Raw genomic sequence first — 21,120 nt, 5'->3', positions numbered from 1 at the left:
AATTTCTTTTTTTTTTTTTTTAACACCACCTCATTAAGTTTACCATGTTAAACATGAGAAAATGTACATTGTATGGTATTCGACATGGTGTGTAGACAGATTGTTCATTGACTCAGTGGAAAACAATTCATCTCCAGGACATAATTTACATTTAACTGAAATGTTTTTGCCTGTGTTTTACACAAATTAGAAATTATTTGAATATTTCCAATTGCCTTATACCCCTACAAAGTTGCTCACACCCATAACTCCTCTCACTTTATCTTACTTTAACCTCTATTTTTATATCAGTTTTGTTTATTATAACCATGTCAATCCCAACTGTTTTCACAAATTAATTTATTTTTCTTAGTCTATGATTTCACTGCACCAAAATGTGAGTAGTGAAATAGTCTAGTCTAGTAGTGCTGTAGTCTAGTAATTGTTTTTTTAACCGAAATTTGAATTTTCATTTGCTACATTACTCAATTACTGACAAAAGTAATTCATTATTTGTTATTCATTACCCCAACACTGATTGTACATATAGACTATTGATAGTTTTTAAAGCCGTGTTTGTTAGTTGAGTCATTTATTTTTAAACAGTCATAATAATAAAAGTGACCAAAAACACTATATTTACAATTACGAATGTGATATTTTGCCATTTTCGTCAACGAATTTATAATGAATTCATTTATTTCCTTAAAAATGTTAAATAAAATGTTTCCTTATTGCAAAGAAAAGTCCTTATGAGGAAGATCAATAACATGTGCTAAAGTCCTTCCATTTCTCGGCTGTATTATCACAGCGCCGCAGTGTGTTGTTTGTCGCACTCTCCGCCCGCCTCTTGTCCTGCAGGTCGTGGCTCCTCCTCCATGCGTCTGACGTAACCCACGAAACCACGCCCCTGGCTTGTCTCTCGCGCAGCTACGTCTGACCGTAAAAAATAGAAACTTCCAAGATGGCCGAGTCCGTAGACTCCATGCATTTCGCAGCGAACAGCAAAACAAATTCCCCTAAACCCCTGATAGCCAAACGGCCGCCCGAAAGCCGTCCGCAGTCTTCCAGCGACATTTTCCCGCCGCCCCCAAAGAAGATCCGCGTGGAGGAGAAAGGCCTGAAGCACAAGAAACTCAACGGAGACGTCTGCGCAGGGGAAAAACACAACGGGAAGCAGAGTTGTGGAAGCCCAGCGAAATGGAGTTTCGGCCCGGCCAAGACCAGCCACTCCACCGCGGCGGGGATGCCAGTTACCCCCGTCCGGAAAATCTTCAAAATCAGCAACTTCCTCGCCTCGCCACTGAAAGTGAAAAAGGCTAAAGAGAAGCGGCTAAAAGAGAAGGATAAAGGCGACGACGCTCCGCGGAGCTCCGCAGCTGCCGTAGAGAAAGTGAGCCCCGCTAGCTGCCATACAAAGACGGAGAACGGCGACGTTAAAATGAGAGGTAGGACAGCGGCGCCAGCCCGCTTCCCGCTCACGCCACCGTTTTTACACAAATGTTAGCTAATGGAACAACAACTCTGCCATTTAAAAGCATTTACATAATAAAATTTGAGTTTTGTGGTGGGGTTAAAAACACGGTTTGACAGGCCTCAGTGTTTTAAATGGGCCCATATGGTGGGATATACACGTGGAAATGTTTGTTCATCAGTTATGGATGAAATGAAGCTCACTCTGCTCTCCATGGTGCTCCTTCCAGATCATCATGTGAAGGAGAAAGACAGACAGAGGAAGAAGGACAAGAAGAAAGAATGGAAAAACAACAGCTTGCCACCTGTGCACGACATTACCAGGGAAAATGGAGATGTGATTTTTCCTCAAAAAGGTAAGAAAAAGAAATATAAGCTAAATTATTTAATTTAGAAAAATGCTGGAAATGTTTTTTTATTTAAAGAACTTTTTTCAGAAATGTTCAGGATGTTTCTAGTTAGTTTTTAAAGACACACCAATTAAAAAATGTGTTTTAGCATGTTTCTCATAAAGGAAAATAAGGATCAAAACAGAATATTTATTTATTCAAAACATTGTGAATCAGATGAAAAAATTAAATGTTAGATGATTTATTTAAAAAAATGTTTTTCTAAGAATAATTGTTGATAAAACGTTTTTAGTTAGCAAACAAAAATAAATCTTATATCCGCTCTAAGCAGGTTTATAGTTAATGGAAATTTTGTTTTTAACTGTTTTTTTCTAATTATCAAAGAGATAAAAAATAAAGCTTAAATTTGTATTTCTGTGTAATTCTTTTTTCAAATTGTTGTAATGCTGATGAAAAAGGGCTGCTTTTAAATATTTTTAGTTGTGACGTACGAGCTCTAATCCCTGCTCCACTCCATTCCGATGAAATAGATCCATGTACGTCTTTGCTTTCCTGGTCCAAGCAGCCACCTGACTATACAATGTACAGCTGGATAGCTCCAATATTTTTGACATTTTTGTAACACTGTTAGGTTTGGTTTTTAAGGGACGGCTAGCGACAGAGAATGTAAACAAAGGGATGATAGGAAGTCGGCGCAGGCTTGCTACATTCCAAAGGTCCCGCCCACATCTGAGAGTCAAATTTCTGATGAACTCCTGCTGCTCTGCTGAAATTATGTCCTTGAAAAGTTTTTGGGCTAAAAACATAATCATAACTAAAAGACCACTGAGAAAGATTTTAAAATAGATCAAAAGATAATTGGAGAGGAAATTTAAACAAACGAAACATTTTTTTGGCAAAAATAACCATGTTGGGTGTGAATGCTTGTGAAATCAAAAGGTCATCATAAAGCCATCAAAAGATAAACAACATTGTGTTTTGATGTAAACAACTCTTGTTCTGTGTGACAGATAAGGAGAAACTCAAAGCTGTTTCAGAGGAAGATTTGCTGCTGAAGAAACTCAAGAAGAAGAAGAAAAAGAAACACAAAGACGGCGAGCGATTAAAGGAGCGCCACAGCCGGCCCAAAATGTATCACCGCTCGTGCCAGACTGTGTGTTCGGGGGTGTCCCTGGGCTTGCCGGAGTTATTTAGCCGCATCAACGGGAACAACAGCGGTAGTCTAATCGGCAGCAGCGCCGTGTCGCATCAACACCTGCAGGATCCTGCTGTTACTGCCTCTACCTCCAGCTCCATCCACTCCATGGTTCGGGACCGGCTGGAGTACAGCTCCCCGCTCAACTGCACCCCAACGCCGGGCCTGCCCGAGCTGGAGTTTGGCCGTCTGATCCACGTTGAGCAGCAGGCTAACGGAGGGGCGTCCGTGGCGCACGCCTACTACGACCAGCTCGCCAGCTTGTCTCCATCTGAGGTGGAGCGCTTCGCTGAGGAGTTTGTTAGCTTGTCGTTCAGCGAGGACGAGTCCCAGGCGGCGTGCTTTGTGATGGGAATCATCCACGGAGCAGCGTCCTACCTTCCAGACTTCCTGGATTACTTCTCCTACAAGTTCCCCAACTCCCCAGTGAAGATGGAAGTGCTTGGAAAGAAGGACATAGAAACGACGACCATGGCCAACTTTCACTCTCAGGTAAGAGCTTTTTAAGAAGAATATTGTTTGAAGTGTTGGAAGCTTTGATGCTCTTTGTAGCCATCACATATGCCATGAGCTCTTCTGACCACGCTCGAGTGTCAACATTTCCTTCAGTTTCAAAGCATCTTAAGATTGTCTTCTGTAGCTTCAAGGTGTGGTGTTTGTGGTTAAAAATAATCCTCACGCAGGTGAAGGTTGGAGTGACAGTTTGTTTTAGACGTAGAAATTCACGCTGGTACGTAGAGGACTTAAAGTTTCTTTCTACCCTGCAGTGACAGTAAAAACTGGTTCTCTTTGATTACTTTCTACTTGCAGTCTCAAATAATTGTTGTTTTTTAATGTGTGGTTTTAATTCTTTATGGGAAAATCTAAAGATGTGGACATTTTGTAAGAAATATATAGAAACAAATCCAAACATCAGTTAAATCACATATACTTTTAATTAATTTGTTTTCTGTGCTTAAAAGGGAAATAAAAAGATAAAAATTATTTGAAAATGTATTATGATAATGAGTTAACTTCATTATTTTTATCGTATTCAACAATTTCACTCTAAAATACTAATGTTGTTCGGGGAAAACTCAAGCACTTGTTTTGTAGCCGAATTCACAGTAATTTCTTATAAATGTAGCTTTATTTTGGGTTCTTGTTTACACTAAAAACAAAGTAACTCTGTGTCATATTAAATGGAGATTCAAACTGCTGGTTGTGTAAATATCACTCTTAAAAAAGCATTTTAGAACAACCACACGGCCAGATTGACCTGCTAAAGTTCAAACTGTGGGTTGAAACGGGTAAGAAAGGCGACTTTAAGCGCGTTATGGTTGCTGATGCATGGCAGTATGTTGGTTACTCTTAATATAAACCCATAAATGTTGCAGGAATAGTAGAGATACTAATAGAGATATATGAATATAGGTTGTTGCTTGTATGTCATCTCTAAACTTACTGATCTTTTCTTTGTGTGGCACCAAAATGTCTTTAAGCTCAAAGAATTTTAGCTCCATTTATTTATTTTTTTCTTTTTGGCCAATTAGACAAACCTGTATGACAAGTTTGAAGTCTTTTGATTAAAAAAAAAGAACAAAAACATTATGATTCTTGCCAGTGGGTGTCAATTAAATATTTGAATGATTTGTGTCAATGTGATGAAAACCCTGGTTTTGGCGTCTTTAACATTTTCTAGTGGTGTTTTTATGATTATTGAGGACATAAATAAGAAAAGATTAAGCTTAAAATTGCATTTCTGGGTATTTCTTTTATTCAAATTGTTGTGAATCTTGTGCAGACGAAAAAATGCGGTTACAGACTACAATTGGCAGGACACCAGATCCCTGCTCTGCTCCATTCTGATGCACCGACTTGTAGACAAATGTGTCCCTGTACGTCTTCGTTTTCCTCGTCCGAGTTGGCATCTGAGGGACTGTGAGCCAGCAGAAGAGCGTATACACGGAAAGCTCTCAGTTATGGGTCCCTGGAACATGGTGGGGGTTGCGTCGCGCCAGCGATCCCGCCCATATGTCATAGAAACGTTTTTCTTATTATTTTGGCTAAAAACTGCATAATCCAGCCCCTTTAGGATTTTGCGATGTTGTGATTGCAGCTATTAACGCAAATCCAAGCAAACTTGTACATCTTATAACTTTACATTTTCGCTGCAACTTTGATCAATCTCCCGCAACAACAGTCATTGGAGAAGACTTAGTTTTGGCACCGTTTTCCTTCTGACTCCTTGCTGGGAGCCGTGCTCTTTTTTTATTAACTCTCTTTAGCGCTCTGTCATTTTTTCTCTTCAAGTTGCACATAAAGGGTCATTACATATGTGTTAGCGCTGAGTGAGAGCAAGCACGAGGGAGGCACTGTTTTTTTTTTTTTTTTTTCCTCAGTTTATGCCAGTAAGTGGAACTTCGGTCTCATTTTTTGAACGGAAAAAAAGAACCCGCTAGTCTTACTTTGAAAACAGGAAGCATCACTGACACTTTATTTTGAAGATTTGTTTACTTCCGGTGGCAGTAGCACGGCATATTCGGCTTCGTTTTAGTTCATATTCTGTATTTCAGAGCAATCAATACTTTTACTACACCCTTCTATATATATATATATAAAGATTGCGAATCAGCAAATTTTCGTACTAATTCCGGATACATGTTACAACCTGTTCCACAGTTTGATTTATCTCTCTCTTTTTTTATTTTTTGTAATCTCATATGTTCATTTTTGTGGACTTTCCTTGAGTAATTAGAGTTTATTTTTCGGAGAATCTCTTTTTAATTTGTCTTTATTTTCCCTTGCATACATTTTTTGTATACACACTGATAAAGCAACACCTATGAAATTGTTTCAGGCTATTTAATGTCATATTTGGTGTAATAATTGATCAAATTAGCTCAGATATAAACGATAGAAGAGAAACTGCACAATAGACACTTTTCTATGGCCCACATGATATGCATCGTCATATCGCCCAGCACTACTTTGTAGGTTTGATTGTTTTATTGGGGAATCACAGCTCAGAAAAAACACCTTATAGTAGTATGAGATAAAAACACTCGACAGACTAAAACAGACAGATTGAACAGGTTTGATTTCACAGTATTTCAATGGGGAAAATTAATACAAATTTCCAGCCACGTCAGAAGTGTTCCTCTAAGAACCGAGATTAGTCTTCTCTAAATGATCACTGACTGACTCATTTCATGATGATGTTTGAAAACTGAAGTTTTTTAAACTGACTCGATCATTTTGTATTAAAATGTTTCTTGGTTTTTATTCTAACCTTCATTAAAAAAAACTTTGAAATGAAGATTATAAATTTGTATAGTGAACTCATGACAAGGTTTTCATGATTTGGACTTTTAAAAGATAATTTTTAAAATGGCTTTATTAAATTCCATAGTTTTATTCAATTTCTATATATCGAAACCCACTAGTTTTTGAAATATGGTTTTGATAAAGCTATATGACTTTGAGTACTTTGGTTCATTTTTGGTATGTGGTGCCAATTGGTGTCTTTCTATAACCAAACCAAAAAAATTGATATATTTTCTTTTTTTAAGTGAAGGTATAAGGCACAGATTTTGTTACAGACAAGGACACATGGATAAAAACTCATAAAACACATCTCAAACCATATTTACTACAATAAGCTTGGGTAAAGAGGGGAGATTCCACATAAATTTTAATTTTATGAATTTACAGCTAATGAAACCCAGTTTTCAGTTAATCAGAAAATATTAAAGTGGTGTTTAAAAAATCAACACAATTTGTCTCACAATTAATTGTTTGATTCAGAACACCTGCAGAGCTTTCCTGGAGTTTAATGACCTGTAATCACGAGGAGGACTTCCTGTTGTCCCTCTGCAGACACCCTTCCAAACAGAAACTCGTAGGTTAAAAAAAACACAAAAAAAAAACAAAGAGCTGTTCAGAGTACCGTCTCCACCATGTTGAAACAAAGTTCATACAAGTTTCAAACAGTAGAAAAATAAAAAGAAGCCCTTCTCTGCCCAGTGTGAAACCATAGGCTAAATGTGCGTTCCAGAACGAGCGTCAAATGCCTGGTGTGTACGTAGCTTGAAAGGATCTTGAAATGCTGTTGGAGTTGTAGCCTCCTCCTCACACAGACACAACCAAGACAAACCTCAACGTGAATTGTGCTCGGGAGGATTCAGTGTCTTTTGGAAATCAGGGTCCCATGACGTAAAGAAAGACAGGAGAGCAATAGAATCTATTTTTGTTTCCATTTTAGTTTGAGGAGCTGTTTCATTTCCTGGTGGTTTGTTGTGTTTGTGAACGCAGCTCTAAACCAGGAAGTTTACTGCGTCTGGTATGAAGATCATAGCATCCTTGTGAAAAATTGGCAAAGAAACTCACCTGACGGAGCAGAAGACTGTCCGAGCAAACGATCCACACTCGGATCACCGGCATACCACACTGCATAACTGCAGTTATTCATGTAAAAAGTATTTAGTGTTTTACAAGTTCATTCTTGCCAGTAGTCCAATATTTCCTTAAAAAAAGTAATATTTTGACAGAATTTTAGTTTCTCGCCATATAATCATCAAACGTTTAAAAACACTTAAGATACCTCTGTTGTAATTGAGTCTCTTTTTCATCTGAATCTCCAAAAGGAGTTCTTGTTTTAGGAAATACATCTTCAGATGTCAAATTTAAAAAGTACAACATTGTATGATTTACATCTGAATTATTGTATCTGTGCCAGAAATGTGGATTAGCGAAAGTCTGGCAATACGAGACGTATCGTGATACATGTGTCATGACACGATGCATATCCCGATATTACTCAATAACAATATTTCACTATTTTGTTAACTTATGACTTAAGAATTATCTGAATATTAATTAAATTTCACCAAATTAAAGCTGTAAAATGCATGTTATTTATTGATCAGATTGCTTTTACCCAAGTAAATTCACGGTGCTTTTCTTTTTGTAATTTAGGAAACCTCAAAGTCGAAAACAAAAGAAAAACTGAACTACATGTTTGCTTATAAATAGTTATCTCATTGTCATTATTTTAAACCGATACAAGCATTGCCAAACAAAGTGTTGTGTTATTTCGCTAAAGAGATATTTTCTTACACCCCTATTTAATATGTCTGAGTTTTAATGCTGAAATTTTGGATTATGTGAACAAAAAGGTAAAGGTTTTGGTCCGCTGTCATGAACATGTAACATGGTTGTGTTACAGCTAAACAGCAAACTTCTCATCAGGTTTTGTTGTAACCTCGTGTTTTTTCTATTTTTACATTTTTAAATGTTTGGTTTGTTTTTCCTTCCTAGTGGTCAAAATAGAAAATTCTGTCTGTTTCTAGGATATGTTTTTGTATCAGTAGATAATCTGAAATTTCCCTGTGAGCTGTGGGCGGGACTGTTGGTGCGTTCTAAGCCCGCCCCCTTCCCCATCATCTACATGCCCTACAGCTAGCTTACAGCCCCCCACAACCCCAACTTAATATTACCAGTGCAACAAAAAAGCTGTATAGTTTTTAGCCACAGCTCAGACGAGGTTCTACGCCACCTACAAGCTTTTTCCAACAGCATATTTTCATCTGCTCTTGATTCACAGTGATTTAAATAAAGAAATACATATTTTGTTTTTGTATATGTCCTCCACCATCAGAAAAATGCTACAAAAACATGCTTAAAAACACCAAAAACACAATTTTCAGCAGAGTTGGTCTTTAAAAAGAACTCTGACAGCATGCTATCTTGTTCAGAAATGCAAACTATCTGCTGGGTCTGATCTGCGGTCCTTCCTGCAGGTCAAGAGGACATACTCCCAGGGAACATACCGGGCAGGGGCGATGCGGCAGGTCAGCCTGGTTGGAGCTGTGGACGAAGAAGTTGGAGACTACTTCCCCGAGTTCATCAGCATGCTGGAGGATTCTCCATTCCTTGAGGTGGGTGCAGACGTCTGTGTACACGCACACAGCGGCGGCTGCTGTGTGTCATTACGTAAGCTAACATTTCTCTGCACGTGTGCAGCGGACTCTGCCCTGGGGAACGTTCTCCAGCCTGAGGCTGCAGAGCCCCACAGAGAGTGACGACGGGCCCATCATGTGGGTCAGACCGGGGGAGCAGATGATTCCCATGGCGGACATGCCAAAATCCCCCTTCAAAAGGAAAAGGTGCGTGGGTGATGTTGACCTCAGTGCACAACAAACTCCAGAAGGGCTCTTCTCTGCAACAAGCTGTGCTTATAGTGGAAGCAGCTTTGAATGAGCTGTTTTTCTTTGATACTTGGAATCTGCAAACACGATTTCATTCACAAAAATAAACCATTTTGCTTAACATTTTAGATTAAATTAATTTTGACTTCAAGCTAAACAGTGATTAACAAATTCACTTCAGGTCTACCAATGAGATCAAGAACCTGCAGTATCTGCCCCGAGCCAGTGAGCCCAGAGAAATGCTGTTTGAGGACCGCACCAGAGCTCACGCCGACCACATCGGTCAGGGCTTCGAAAGACAAACTACTGCTGCTGTAGGTGTGCTGAAGGCCGTGCGCTGCGGAGAAGAGTGAGTCACTTTTTTTTTTTTTTTCTACTGTTTAAGGAACTCATTACAAACTTGAAAACATGTAAGAACATCACAGCAGACGGCATGTTTTCTTTTACCTGCTTCAGCACCGCCTCAGATCAGTCAAAGTGGATTTGTTTTTGCTCCCAGCAGTGACACCCCCGCCCGGATCACCAAAGATGTGGTGTGTTTTCACGCTGGAGATTTCCCAGATGTGGTCATGCGGCTGCAGCTGGACCTCCATGAGCCCCCGCTGTCTCAGGTAGCCTCACTTCTCCCGTCATACGGGGCAGATATGCTTGGTACATGTTTTTTTTATGTGTTATTTTAAACCAGCTTAAATAATAATTCATAAATCTTCCCAATTTTTAATAAGATGTTGATCATCACAGTCAGACACTCAAATAAACGACTCACTGGGGCTTGTCGCTTATTGTTTCAATTTCTTGAAGTTTTTTCTAAAAAAAGCTCCATCAACAACAAAAAACTTCAGAAAAATCATTATTTTAATTTGCTAGGAAATAATATTAAAGAAAATTTAATTTCAATTTACTTAGCCTGATGTAATCAAATATTATTGAGCATTGAGGCTTCCCTACGTTAGCAGGTAACCAAACTCTAACTCAACTGTCAGCTTTAAAGTGCTGTTTGTTGGTCCTTGCTACAGTTTTCATAATTTAAAATAAACTTGTTTTTATTCCTGAAATGAAATTTTAGCGAAGAATTTGCTTTGCATCAACTAATCAGGAGCTCAGCTTTGATCTGTGGCATGTTGTTCAGCGGATGGAGTCAAAAACGAACATGGAGGAGAAACTGTTCGTCCTCCACAACACCATAACCCCGCTCTTTGGACCATCTTCTGACCCTCTTGTCTTTACCTCCACAGTGTGTTCAGTGGATAGATGATGCCAAACTTAACCAGCTGAGGAGGGAAGGCATCCGATACGCCCGCATCCAGCTGTACCACGACGACATCTACTTCATCCCCAGAGGAGTGGTCCACCAGTTCAAGACGGTGTCCGCCGTCTGCAGTCTGGCCTGGCACATCCGACTCAAACTCTATCACCAGCACGAGAGCAAGGAGGAGGAGGAAAAAGCCCAGAGGGAGGGGGGCAAGACCTCACCGGGAGTTTTAATGCGCAATATCAAAGAAGAGGAAGATGAGGATGAAGAGAGGGAGAGGTGTGACCTCGCTGTGCAGACGGTGATGAAGCTTAAGGAGGAGGACATGGAGGAAAAGGAGGAGCTGCCCTTAAAGAATCTGACACAGACTTTTAAGGAGGAAGAGCTGGAAGACAGAATTGAGAGTGAGGAGTTGTCGGCAGCACAGCCTCCGCCTTCAGTTAGCAATGAAAGATGTGAGGTTCACAATTCCACTCCGACAGAGTGCAAAGTTGAGGAAAATGAGAAAGAAGACGGTAAAGGGGGTGTAGACGCATATCAAAGGCCACAGAAGGTCCCTGAAGGCAGCACAGAGGACGGCCCTGCGTTCAAGTCTTTGCCGTTTGTTAGGAAGGAAAGTGACGTGGACGAAGAGAAGCCGCAGAAGACCCCTCTGCCAGGTCACGGTCTAAAAGAGAAAGCTAAAGATAGTTCAACAAGCTCTTCCAACACGCCGCATATCAAAAAAGAAAAGGACAAAAGCAAAAGAGACAGAGATGAAAAAATCAGGACAAAGGAGAAGAAGGACAAAGACAGGTGTAAGGACAGGGACAAACGAGACCGGGCCAGAGACAGGGAAAAGGACCGAGCACGGGAGAAGATTAAAGCAGAGGGAGGGAAAGAAGACGGCACACTCGTGCCCCAGCAGACGAAGAAAAAGGAGGACGAAGAGAGAACGAGAGAGAAGGCCGTCCCGCCTGCACAGAAAGAGGACAAGTGGGACTCAAAAACGCAGCCACACCCCAAGAAAGAGAAGGACCTCGACCGGGGAGGCCCACAGCCTCATTCACGCCTCGACAAAGAGGAGGCGCTCGACGCCTGCACACACAAGCACAAGTCTTTTCACGGGAAGAAGGAGAAGAGTGGCCACAGGGAGGGCAAGGAAAGCAAGCCAGCAAGAGAGGACGGGAAGACACACAAACCTGCAAACCTTCCGCTTAAGAAAGAAGTAAAAAAGGACTTTAACAGCAAAGAGAAGAAAGCCGGTGAACACAAACCCTCACGGACTTTTGTCACTTTTGACCTCTTTAAACCAATGGACGCTTTGGCCCTTTCCTTAACGGACAGACCTAAACCTCACCATCACAGTTTCTCCAAGCCTGGACCCGTTGTGACCTCTAAAGGACCAAAAGTAAAGGACTCGGTGCAGGGGAAACCCTCCACAGCGCTACAGGACTCATTAAAGCCGCCCCAGAAAACTCACACACAGCCGACGCAGAAAGACTTCTTGATATGAATGTTGTTTGTTTTTTTACTGTATAACTTACTCCAGGGCTTTGTTAAAACACTGAAGGTTCATCCTTCTTTTAGACATCATCAGCCACATGTTTGTGACGCAGAGAAACAAGGATGTTCTGGAGAGTATTTTAATGGGGCCGAAGAATGTAAGCCGAGTAGCTCACTTCACGTTTGTTAGCAGATGTATGTAGGCTTTATATGAACTGTCATGTGACCCGTGTGTCAGTGCCTGTGCACTACTTAGCTTTGCTTCTAAAGCACCTAATTTAGGTACTGGACTAACCAATCTGAAAACAACCATCCTGGCTCCTCAGCATCAGAACGAACCACTTTTAAAACAACTCGATGCTCTTCAGAGCTGAAATCCGGATCTTCCCGGTTTGGGCCGATGGGATCTGCTGCGTGGAACACTCCCAAATCTGAGCAAAGTACTTGTTTTCAGACTGGACTGTTTGACTCACACAGGGCTGTAAATGATACTGTATGTACCAAAACTGTACAGTATAGATGTTATTAGCACCAATGTGAGAAAATGTATACAGAAATTGCATATATTTTTTGTAAGACGAGTTTTATTTTCCATAGAACTTATTTATATCATTTATTGTCTGTTTTTATTTGGATGTATGTGAAACTTTTTGTTGTAAATACATTTTATTTCCTAAGATTAAGACTTGGTAGTGTGATTTATACTCTGATCAGAACCTCTCAATAAATGGTTCAACATGTTGAAGTCCAAAGTTATTTACTTTCCACCAGTATTGCTGAAATTATACAATAACATGTTTGGAGATGTTTTTTTATTGCATATAATTTTTAAAGAAGACCACGATAAAGTATAAAAATTATTCACTCTGTGCTGAGACAAAGTGCATGATGGGTTTAGAAATTGTCCTATCTTCAGTATAATTGTGCGATTTCAAATATTTATCAGGGATATAAAACAGAAATAAACTGAAGAAGAGTTGATCTGGATGCTTTTGTGGTTTCACTTTTATTAGTGTGATGGAAGATGCAGTTTTGTCCAAACTACAGGTTTTGGCAAATCCAACACAAGAAAACATGAGAAAATCCCCCTGAATGGAATGATCTCTAAGAAGCCTTCACTTGATTTTATAAATGCACAGGTGCAGCCAATCCTAGTTTCTTTTTTCTACCTTGATGTCAAATTTTAGAGTTTTAAATAACCAATAATTGGACAATAATGCTCCAGAATAAGTCAAATTTTGAGTTTAAAGCCCTATTAGAACATGATTAAACTCCAATATGAAATAAAGTCTAAAGATTCTAATCAACAATCCGGTTTTGATTAGTTTTTTTTAAATGTGTTGAGACTCCCTATAGCAGGGGTCTGCAACCTTTCAGAGAAACATTTCTCCCTGTTTTCTACCGACTGAAATCTATGCTTGTTTTAAATTAAAATCTTTTTACTTTCTTTTAATTTTATTTTAATGATTTGAATGATGATGAATGACATTTTTACTATTTCTTTTGATTGTTTCTTTTAATGTTTTATGTAAAGCACTTTGAATTGTCTCTGTACATGAAATGTGCTATACAAATAAACTTGCCTTGCCTTGCCTAATAGGAGCTGCAAGGTCTTATTTTAATTTTTAGGAAAATTGGATACCGCTTTGCATTCATTACATTGTGTATATATATATATATAATAAATCTGAATTTTGCTTTGTTTTTACTTGAATGAAAACAGAAATATGGGGAGAAACTAGGATTTTCTCAAAATGTGAATTTGTTTTTTAACAGGTTCTATGACTTCCTGGGTCAACATCCTTTATCCTACTTACTACTGCTGTTAGCCAGAACATAAACAAAACTGCATTAGTTTATGATCCAGTAGAAAAAGTAAAAGGAAATACAAACCTTCATAGTTTAGCAACACCCCTGTGGATAACTACTAACTTTCTTGTGCAGCATTAGACACTATGTTCTCTACACTTGTAAAGTAAACTGAGATCTGACTATTTTTACCACAATTTTGTTTAGAATTTTAAATCTGTGCATTGTGGAGGAAGCATAGTGCAAACAAGGGCTCCTAATGTCAGCAGGGATGTAAAACCCTTTACATAGGTGCACATCAGCCATAAATATATTAGTAACCATTACTTTTAAGAAAAAAAAAAGCCAGAGCCACTATGGAGTGGTAAAAGAGCCACATGTTCTCTGCCCCCTGCCCTAGAGTCAATCAAAAACCCATTTTTACAAATGTATCTTTAATATATACCTTATAGAACTAGATGCAGTGAACTTTAAAGCTACTTTTCGAACATTTTTCCTCCCAAATCGAGTCCAAATGTTGGCTCTACACCTGACTCAAATCGAGGGGGAGATGAAAAACATCAACATTATGTGACAATCTAAGTGAAAAGTAAAAAAAAAATAAGAGCTGTCAATCATACCACACATTATTAGCTACTGTTATAGACAAAAAAATACAGTTAGATATTGTTTTGACTTGTAGAAAGGAACCTTGCATAAATAATTTGTGGCTTTACGTTAGCGTAAAATAATAATAATAATAGTATCATCTTCGGTTGGAGCTCCTCTTGAGTATGTGCTCGTGTCTCATATACATACAATCAAATAATAAATGTTTGAAGTTCAGTCCCTTCTGTCGCGGAAAACACTGTGTCCCAACTCCACCAGCGCTCCACCAAGCATCAGCCACAGAGGGACGCACACAACACTGACCAGCACGTCGGTGTGCTTCTCCAGGCGGGAGCACAGAGTCAGACAGAAGGCCAGCTTCAGCAGCAGGGCCGTCAGGTACCACAGCCTCCTCTTCACGCTCTCCTCGCCATCCCTGGGGTCAAAATCCGGCTTGCAGCGACCTGCCATCTTCACGATCAGCATGAGGATGAGGATGGCGTCAAAAGTCCAAACGGGAAGGAAGATCAGAAACCAGTTCCAGTGGATTTTGGAGTCCAGCTTGAGGACCAACATAATGAGAAAGATCAGGGTAAATATCCAGGAAAGGAGGACACGTTGAGCCAGGGACATCTTCATCTATGGAGGGGCAGTCTGGTCTGGATCCCGCGTCTCCAAAGAGGCACGCGACCACAGCGATCAGCAGGTCACCTGAAAGTACACCGACACACTTCCAGTAGCTGTAAAGCTTCTTTAAATGTTCAGAAATACAGGTTTGTTATGACTACCGCTCGACATTATCACAAGCTAAAGCTAAAAATGTAATAGTAACCCGCAGCTAACGTCAAAACATTGCTTTAAAGACGTCTTACCGAGTTCACACTTGACTTAGTTTGACCGCTTGAGAATAAATAACGAATATCCATGAAAAAAACAGTCTTCAACACATTAGAAACGCGTTTTAAATTACGTAAATTATTGTAGTTAACGCCAGTTTTGAGATGTTTTCATGTTCCGTCTTGGAAAAACATCTAGTCTTCCGGCACGGATTTTCAAAATAAGGCTCATCCTGTGCTTCCCCTGTGACTTCCGGTAACGTTTCAAAACAAAACGAAGATCCTAATATCAACTGCAGATAGATAGATAGATAGATAGATAGATAGATAGATAGATAGATAGATAGATAGATAGATAGATAGATAGATAGATAGATAGATAGATTTTTGGATTTTTGGTCAAAACTTCTTATAATTTGATTTTTGAATATCTTAATATAAATGTATTCAAAATATTCTGGGAGTTAAACAACATTTTTCTTAAATTATACGAAAAAATACGTTTGTTGGATCCTCAATTTGATATACCGTCATATGTTTTCTAAATGTTTGGCATACACCCTATCCTCGAACATATGAAGAAAAAATGTCTATGGGTAAATTCATAAAATTTCTTATTTTTATGGAACAAAACTGCTTTTAAAGTCAACAATTGAGAGAATTTGACTCTAAAGTAAAAATGAGATATTTCTATACACTTATGACTGAGCAATAATCATCGCAAAATGGGAGTTCAAAAATATACTTTGGTGCTGACCGATTAAAGATTGTTGGATCAAAGTTAAAAAATAAATAGTAGAAATGTACCTTAAAAAATGTTAAAACCATTGACACTTCTATTCGTTTAGCATTCACACATTCCATTAATAACACTCTTTTTAATAGGTCATTTTAAGTAGGACATCTCCAATTTCTTTTAATATTGCTAAACTGTATTTTTTTACAGGGCTAGTATATCAAATTATACAAAGTACAACTCCATAGACATCAAAGATTGTCAAAAAAGCAAAGTACAAAACACTTGAGGTAAAACATCATTAAAAAAGATTCCATTACAAAGCCCTTATTGAAATTCCTTCCGCCGTAAATGCTTGCTTTACAATATCTAGCTGTCCTAAAAGAGAAAAAAGAAGCACTTTTATGTACATGGTAGTGGTGGTGCAAAAATACAGTGTCTCAGACAACATTTCGTTGAAATGTTCATGTTTTTGTCAAATGTAAACAATAAACATCACCATATTCCTCTAGCTCCAAAGCCAATGCAGGAATTAAAAATGTTTTCTCCGAGGAAAGAAATCATGTAACAGACATTCAGAGCATAGCTGGCATGAAAAAGCATATGAAATGTGAAATGCTTAAGATTGTACAATTAAAGATGAAATTGAGCTAAATAATAAACCTAAGAAGAGCTTTTCCTCTTTAGCTCGTTTGTTTCTTGAACGCAGCCTTCCACATGCAAAAACTCCAATTATTAAAAAAAAAAAAGGAAATTCCTTTATGTTTAAGTTTGTGCAAACAATGCTGCTCACTACATAGATATGCACCATGGCACATTGTTAGCTGCGAATAAAAACACATTTGATCAAGACAGTGCAGCTGGAATTCTTTAACTAATCAGCAGGATGACTTGGGCTTTGGCTTGTACATTTCAGTTCATGGTAGATTGAAATCTGTTCCGTTGTGATAACGTAAGACCATCCTGAGCAACACCGTCACGGTGTTTGAAGTACCACTCGTGTTTCACTTGACTTTTATTAGCTGCTAATTGTGTCAGGAGATTAAAAAAGTTTGAATCCACCCGTGAAATAACTTGGAAGAGATTTGTCATCGTTACTTTTTTTTTTTTAAATAAGGAAGATTGTACCAACATATTGAAATATCACGAGAGGATTCCCTTCTGAAACACACATTCGGGGTGCATTCCTTAAGGCAAACGCAGTTACACAGTGCTCTGCCTGCTGTCGCAGATAAGCCCCACCGCCTCAGAGGAGTGAGGTGGGAACTCGAGGAATATGCCGTCCGAGTCCGAGTCGGTCGACTCCAGCCTTTGTCCTATTATGGTCTCGGGACTGGAGCATTCGCTGGGCGGTGTGGAGGAAGCCCCCTTACTCAGATCAGTCACTGTTGTTGTGGCCTCAGTGCCGTGAAGAGCTCCAGAGGAATGAAGGATGGAGGGAGAAGATAGAGGCAAGTCCATCACAGCTGCTCCCGCTTGTACGATACCTTTGAATAGAACAGTTGGGTTATTCTTTCTTCATCGTTCTCTCTAGATAACCTCTGTTACGTATGCAGACATCTTTAAACCGACCGTACCGTTGAATTGAGAGCCTACACACAGCCTGTTGGAGGAAGGGCCGGCGGTTTCGGACCTCGGAGTCAGGTCGGAGAAGGACAGTCCTGGTTCCTCCAGACATGATGTGATCTCACAGGCCGAGTGGCGCCGGATTCCTCCACTACCGACAGAGCTGGCGTCGGGGTCATACTCAGCCACCGGAGTGAGCAGCAGAGGGATGTTGTAGCTTTTTGATCGTACCACGGGGTTTTTAGACTGTTGATCTTTGGACCAGCCCCACGCCAAATGCTTGTCTGAGAACGCGGACAGCTTTAGTCCAGACATTTAGTCAAAGACTCAATCAGCTTCCTCTGACTCACCCATAACAGAGCAATGATCCTCGTCGTCATCGTCTCCAGAATAAAGACCATGAGTGCCCAGGTATGGTGAGACCACCTTCTGAACCAGAGACTCCAACCTCAAGTATTCCTCGTTGACTCCATGCAGGTCATGAACCCCCTAAAACCAAAGACCACCATCATATTATAGGTTCCTTATCTGGGTTTAGATTCACAAGAATTTTTAAAAAGTTCTGAAATTGATGATCCAAATGATTATTTAAGAGTTTAAGTTATTGAATGTTTAAAGACCCGCTCCATTGAAAGTCATGTTTTTAACATGTTCTTGTGGCAATTTTCTGATGACAGAGGACATTTGTACAGAAACATTTTTTAGTTGATTTTAAAACTTTTATTTTGGTTTTCAAAGCTCTTAATGCGCAAGGACTTAATTGTGTTTCCCATTTTTGTAGAAATTTTCTCATAAAGATACGTAAAATAATTTAAGACAAAAACTTTGTCACTATTTATTTCATTGTATTGGATCAGGAACAGATGAAAACCAGCAGTTTAAAAAAACTCAGATTTGTGACGCAGCAACTGCAATGAGTCTCCATGCTCCGCTACATTTCTTAGACATTCACTTGCAGACAAATAAACCCATTAACATCTTAATTTTCCTCATCTGGGCTGCTATCTTGCTCAAAACTGTACAGCTGGATAGCTCTGATATTACTCGCCAGTTTTTAGCTTGGGGTTGTGAGGTGCTATAAGCTAGTGGGAGAGAACGTAAACAAAGGGATGATGGGAAGTTATTTATCAACTGTCCCGCCCACAACTCAGAGATGAATTCCTAATAAGCTCCTGCTGTTCTGCAGAAAATCTTTTAAAGAAATACTACAAAGGCTTTTTGTTTTTTTTGCTAAAATGGCAAAATCATAAAAAAAAAAAAAACACTGGAATGATTTAACTTTAGAAAATATAGTTGGAGTGGGTCTTTAACCAGTAGTCCAGAGGATGTGGAATGTCGAGTCGTTTTAAAAACAGCTGAAGAGGCTGTTTTATACATGTGTTTAGTTAACTGATCTATAATGTGTTTTATTTAATCTTTTTATCGTGTTCTGTTTTGATGCAAAGATGTAAAACATCATCTGCACGCTCACCTGCAGAATAAGCAGCATCTGTGTAACAGAGGGGGGCACGCGGGCCCGCGGCCGAGACAGGGCATCTTCCAGCTTCACGCTCAGGACTATGGTGTTCCTGAAATGAAGCAGAGCCAGCTGTCTGACGGAGGGATCCTTCCCCTGAAGAAAAAAAAAAAAAGCAGAAGTGAGACGAACTCAAACTCAGAACGAGCAAACTTCTCTGCCGGCTGCGTACCTGCACCGGGTGAAAGATGGCCTGCAGCATGGAGAGAACGTCACAGAAGAAGAAGTCCCAGGTCTCCGCCAGCGAGTCGAGCAGCTTCTGACCTGCAAAAGTCAGAGAAAAGCGACGTGAGAAGATGGTTGCCAACCCAACTTTATGAAGAATAAATGCAACTATACCTTCGTAGAACCTGATTTTGTCCCGTAGAATGACCATGCCTTTAGTCAGCAGCTGGTTCTGTGGAGAATTAGCATTATTTATGGGAGGTAAGACTTATCAAAGCTGATTTCACAGCAGTTGTTTGAAAAATACCTGAAGATATTCCGTGAAGAAGGACCCCAGCTCCGTCTTCAGAAGATGCCTGATGAGAAATAAAATTAAAATCCCCTTTTTATCAAGTTTACTTGAGTATAAGTATAGCAAGTTAGTGTAGGAAATATACTAACTGAATACCTCTTTAGATTAAATTGGAACATTTAAAGTTTACGATATATAGATAATATAAGGCCTGTAAAATGCATCAAAAATGTATCCACATCAAAAGACAGCATAAACCATGATAAATTGTTACCTTAAATGAGGGGTGTCAAACTCAATCACTCAAGGGGCCAAAATCCAAAACACACATTAGGTCGCAGGCCGATCACGATAAACATTTATTGAACACTCTAAAACTACATTTTTAAAACTTTAAAACCATTACTTTTTGACACAATTATGAACTACATATATGGCATTACTTGCGATATTAGTGTGAATGCTGAAAGCTGAATTTGGCCACTGAAGATGCTAGTGCTGATAGCTGAAAACACTTAAGTTGATAGCTGAAATCACTGAAGCTAACAGCTGTAAATGCTGAACCTGATAGCCGGTTAAAATATTAGCTAAATGCTAAATTAGCTTTAAAAACAGGCTAGTCAAAACAGCTAGCATGTAGCTAAAAGAAAAAAATAGCTAAACTTCAAAATAGCCTAAAAAAACAAAACAAAAAAGCCTAAATTGGTCAAATAGCTAGCTTGTAGCTGGAATATTAGCTAAATTCCAAAATGGATACAAAATTGGCAAAAGGCTAAATTAGCCAAAACGGTTAGCATGCGGCTGAAATATTAACTAAACTCCAAAACAGCCTAAAAAATCTTAATAAATGCCCAAATAGTCCAAAAAGCTCGCACAATGCCAATTTTTACAACTTTAAAACCGTAACTTTTTAACTTAATAATGAATAATAAAAATACAGGAACGTTATTCCAGAATAAATCAACTTAAACCTTAAATAACTTTCAATATTTTACTCTCCATAAAAATATATTTGTCAAAATTATACAAGATAAAAATAAGCTCAAGATAACATCGGGTCATTAATAACAACAAAATAAAATAATCTGGACTGCCGGATATAATTACCCGGAGGTCCGGATCCGACCACCGGGCCTTGACTTTGACACACGTGCATTAAATGTTTACATGGATAGACGGAGAAACCATATTTTTCAAAATATTCCAGGCTCACACTACCTACATTGTTTTTAATTGTTGTGCATATTTTCCAGTACTACCACGTAAATAATTGTTCTTTGGTGTGTTTCCCGAAAATGGAAGTGTCTCCTATTGAGATAACATGTAGTATAATTTAAGTTATTTTGACTTTTCTTGAAATAAAACTGTTGCACTGAAATGAAAATTATGTTTTGTATTTTTGCATATATATCGCAAATCATATCATCATAGAAATATTGATCACTAATGTCCCAAGTTTTCCTCGTATTATGCAGGTCTAGATAGTATGTAAAAAGTAAACTTCAAGTACACCGCCTCTTAGCATACTTGTTGTACACTTAAATAGACTACTTTGTGCTTGGGGAACATATTTTAGGTGTCTTTTGCAGCCTGGAGGGACAGCATGACTGTGCAGTTTCATTGTGGAGAGCAGGATGTAAACAAATCAACCAAACGCCCTAAGTTCACCAGCTGTTTTTAGGTCTTTCTG

General features: G+C 39.0%; 3 protein-coding genes across 4 annotated transcripts in view; 1 reads left to right on the top strand and 2 right to left on the bottom strand.

Annotated features, from left to right (window-relative positions):
- The first annotated feature begins 662 nt into the window (after positions 1-662).
- Positions 663-12,667, top strand: LOC112152729 (lysine-specific demethylase RSBN1L). Of its 2 annotated transcripts, none has more exons than XM_024282496.2 (8): positions 663-1,427; positions 1,683-1,808; positions 2,813-3,489; positions 8,778-8,915; positions 9,001-9,143; positions 9,367-9,534; positions 9,688-9,796; positions 10,421-12,667. In XM_024282496.2, the coding sequence occupies exons 1-8, from the start codon at positions 944-946 to the stop codon at positions 11,930-11,932; spliced, it is 3,357 nt and encodes a 1,118-aa protein (XP_024138264.1). In that variant the 5' UTR covers positions 663-943; the 3' UTR covers positions 11,933-12,667. The 2 variants fall into 2 exon arrangements, with proteins under 2 accessions (XP_024138264.1, XP_024138263.1); XM_024282495.2 differs by having other exon boundaries at positions 667-1,427; positions 9,685-9,796.
- A 1,481-nt stretch (positions 12,668-14,148) lies between these two features.
- On the bottom strand, positions 14,149-15,390 carry tmem60 (transmembrane protein 60). Its single transcript, XM_024282509.2, has 2 exons — positions 15,192-15,390; positions 14,149-15,030 (listed from the first exon to the last, which is right to left on the bottom strand). Exon 2 carries the CDS (start codon positions 14,956-14,958, stop codon positions 14,554-14,556), a length of 405 nt encoding a protein of 134 aa, XP_024138277.1. The 5' UTR covers positions 14,959-15,030; positions 15,192-15,390; the 3' UTR covers positions 14,149-14,553.
- Positions 15,391-16,041: 651 nt separating this feature from the next.
- Positions 16,042-21,120, bottom strand: part of prr5a (proline rich 5a (renal)) — a gene marked incomplete in the record, with an annotated part of 9,117 nt that continues 4,038 nt past the window's right edge. Inside the window, 6 exon segments of the mRNA XM_024282499.2 lie at positions 16,042-17,378; positions 17,469-17,741; positions 17,808-17,946; positions 18,929-19,069; positions 19,146-19,237; positions 19,313-19,370. Of these exon segments, the coding sequence (XP_024138267.1) occupies positions 17,095-17,378; positions 17,469-17,741; positions 17,808-17,946; positions 18,929-19,069; positions 19,146-19,237; positions 19,313-19,370 (987 nt within the window).

Source organism: Oryzias melastigma, linkage group LG6 (assembly GCF_002922805.2).
Source record: "Oryzias melastigma strain HK-1 linkage group LG6, ASM292280v2, whole genome shotgun sequence".
Lineage (NCBI taxonomy): Eukaryota > Metazoa > Chordata > Actinopteri > Beloniformes > Adrianichthyidae > Oryzias > Oryzias melastigma.
This window is presented reverse-complemented; position numbering and strand designations above follow the sequence as displayed.

What these genes read in the sequence shown, in the direction of transcription:
- LOC112152729 (XM_024282495.2), top strand. Translation starts at nt 944, where the DNA reads ATGGCCGAGTCCGTAGACTCCATGCATTTCGCAGCGAACAGCAAAACA. An exon ending in TGTGATTTTTCCTCAAAAAG is followed by an intron (nt 1,809 to 2,812) that starts GTAAGAAAAAGA and finishes TCTGTGTGACAG; the next exon opens with ATAAGGAGAAACTCAAAGCT. An exon ending in AGGATTCTCCATTCCTTGAG is followed by an intron (nt 8,916 to 9,000) that starts GTGGGTGCAGAC and finishes GCACGTGTGCAG; the next exon opens with CGGACTCTGCCCTGGGGAAC.
- tmem60 (XM_024282509.2), bottom strand. Translation starts at nt 14,958, where the DNA reads ATGAAGATGTCCCTGGCTCAACGTGTCCTCCTTTCCTGGATATTTACC.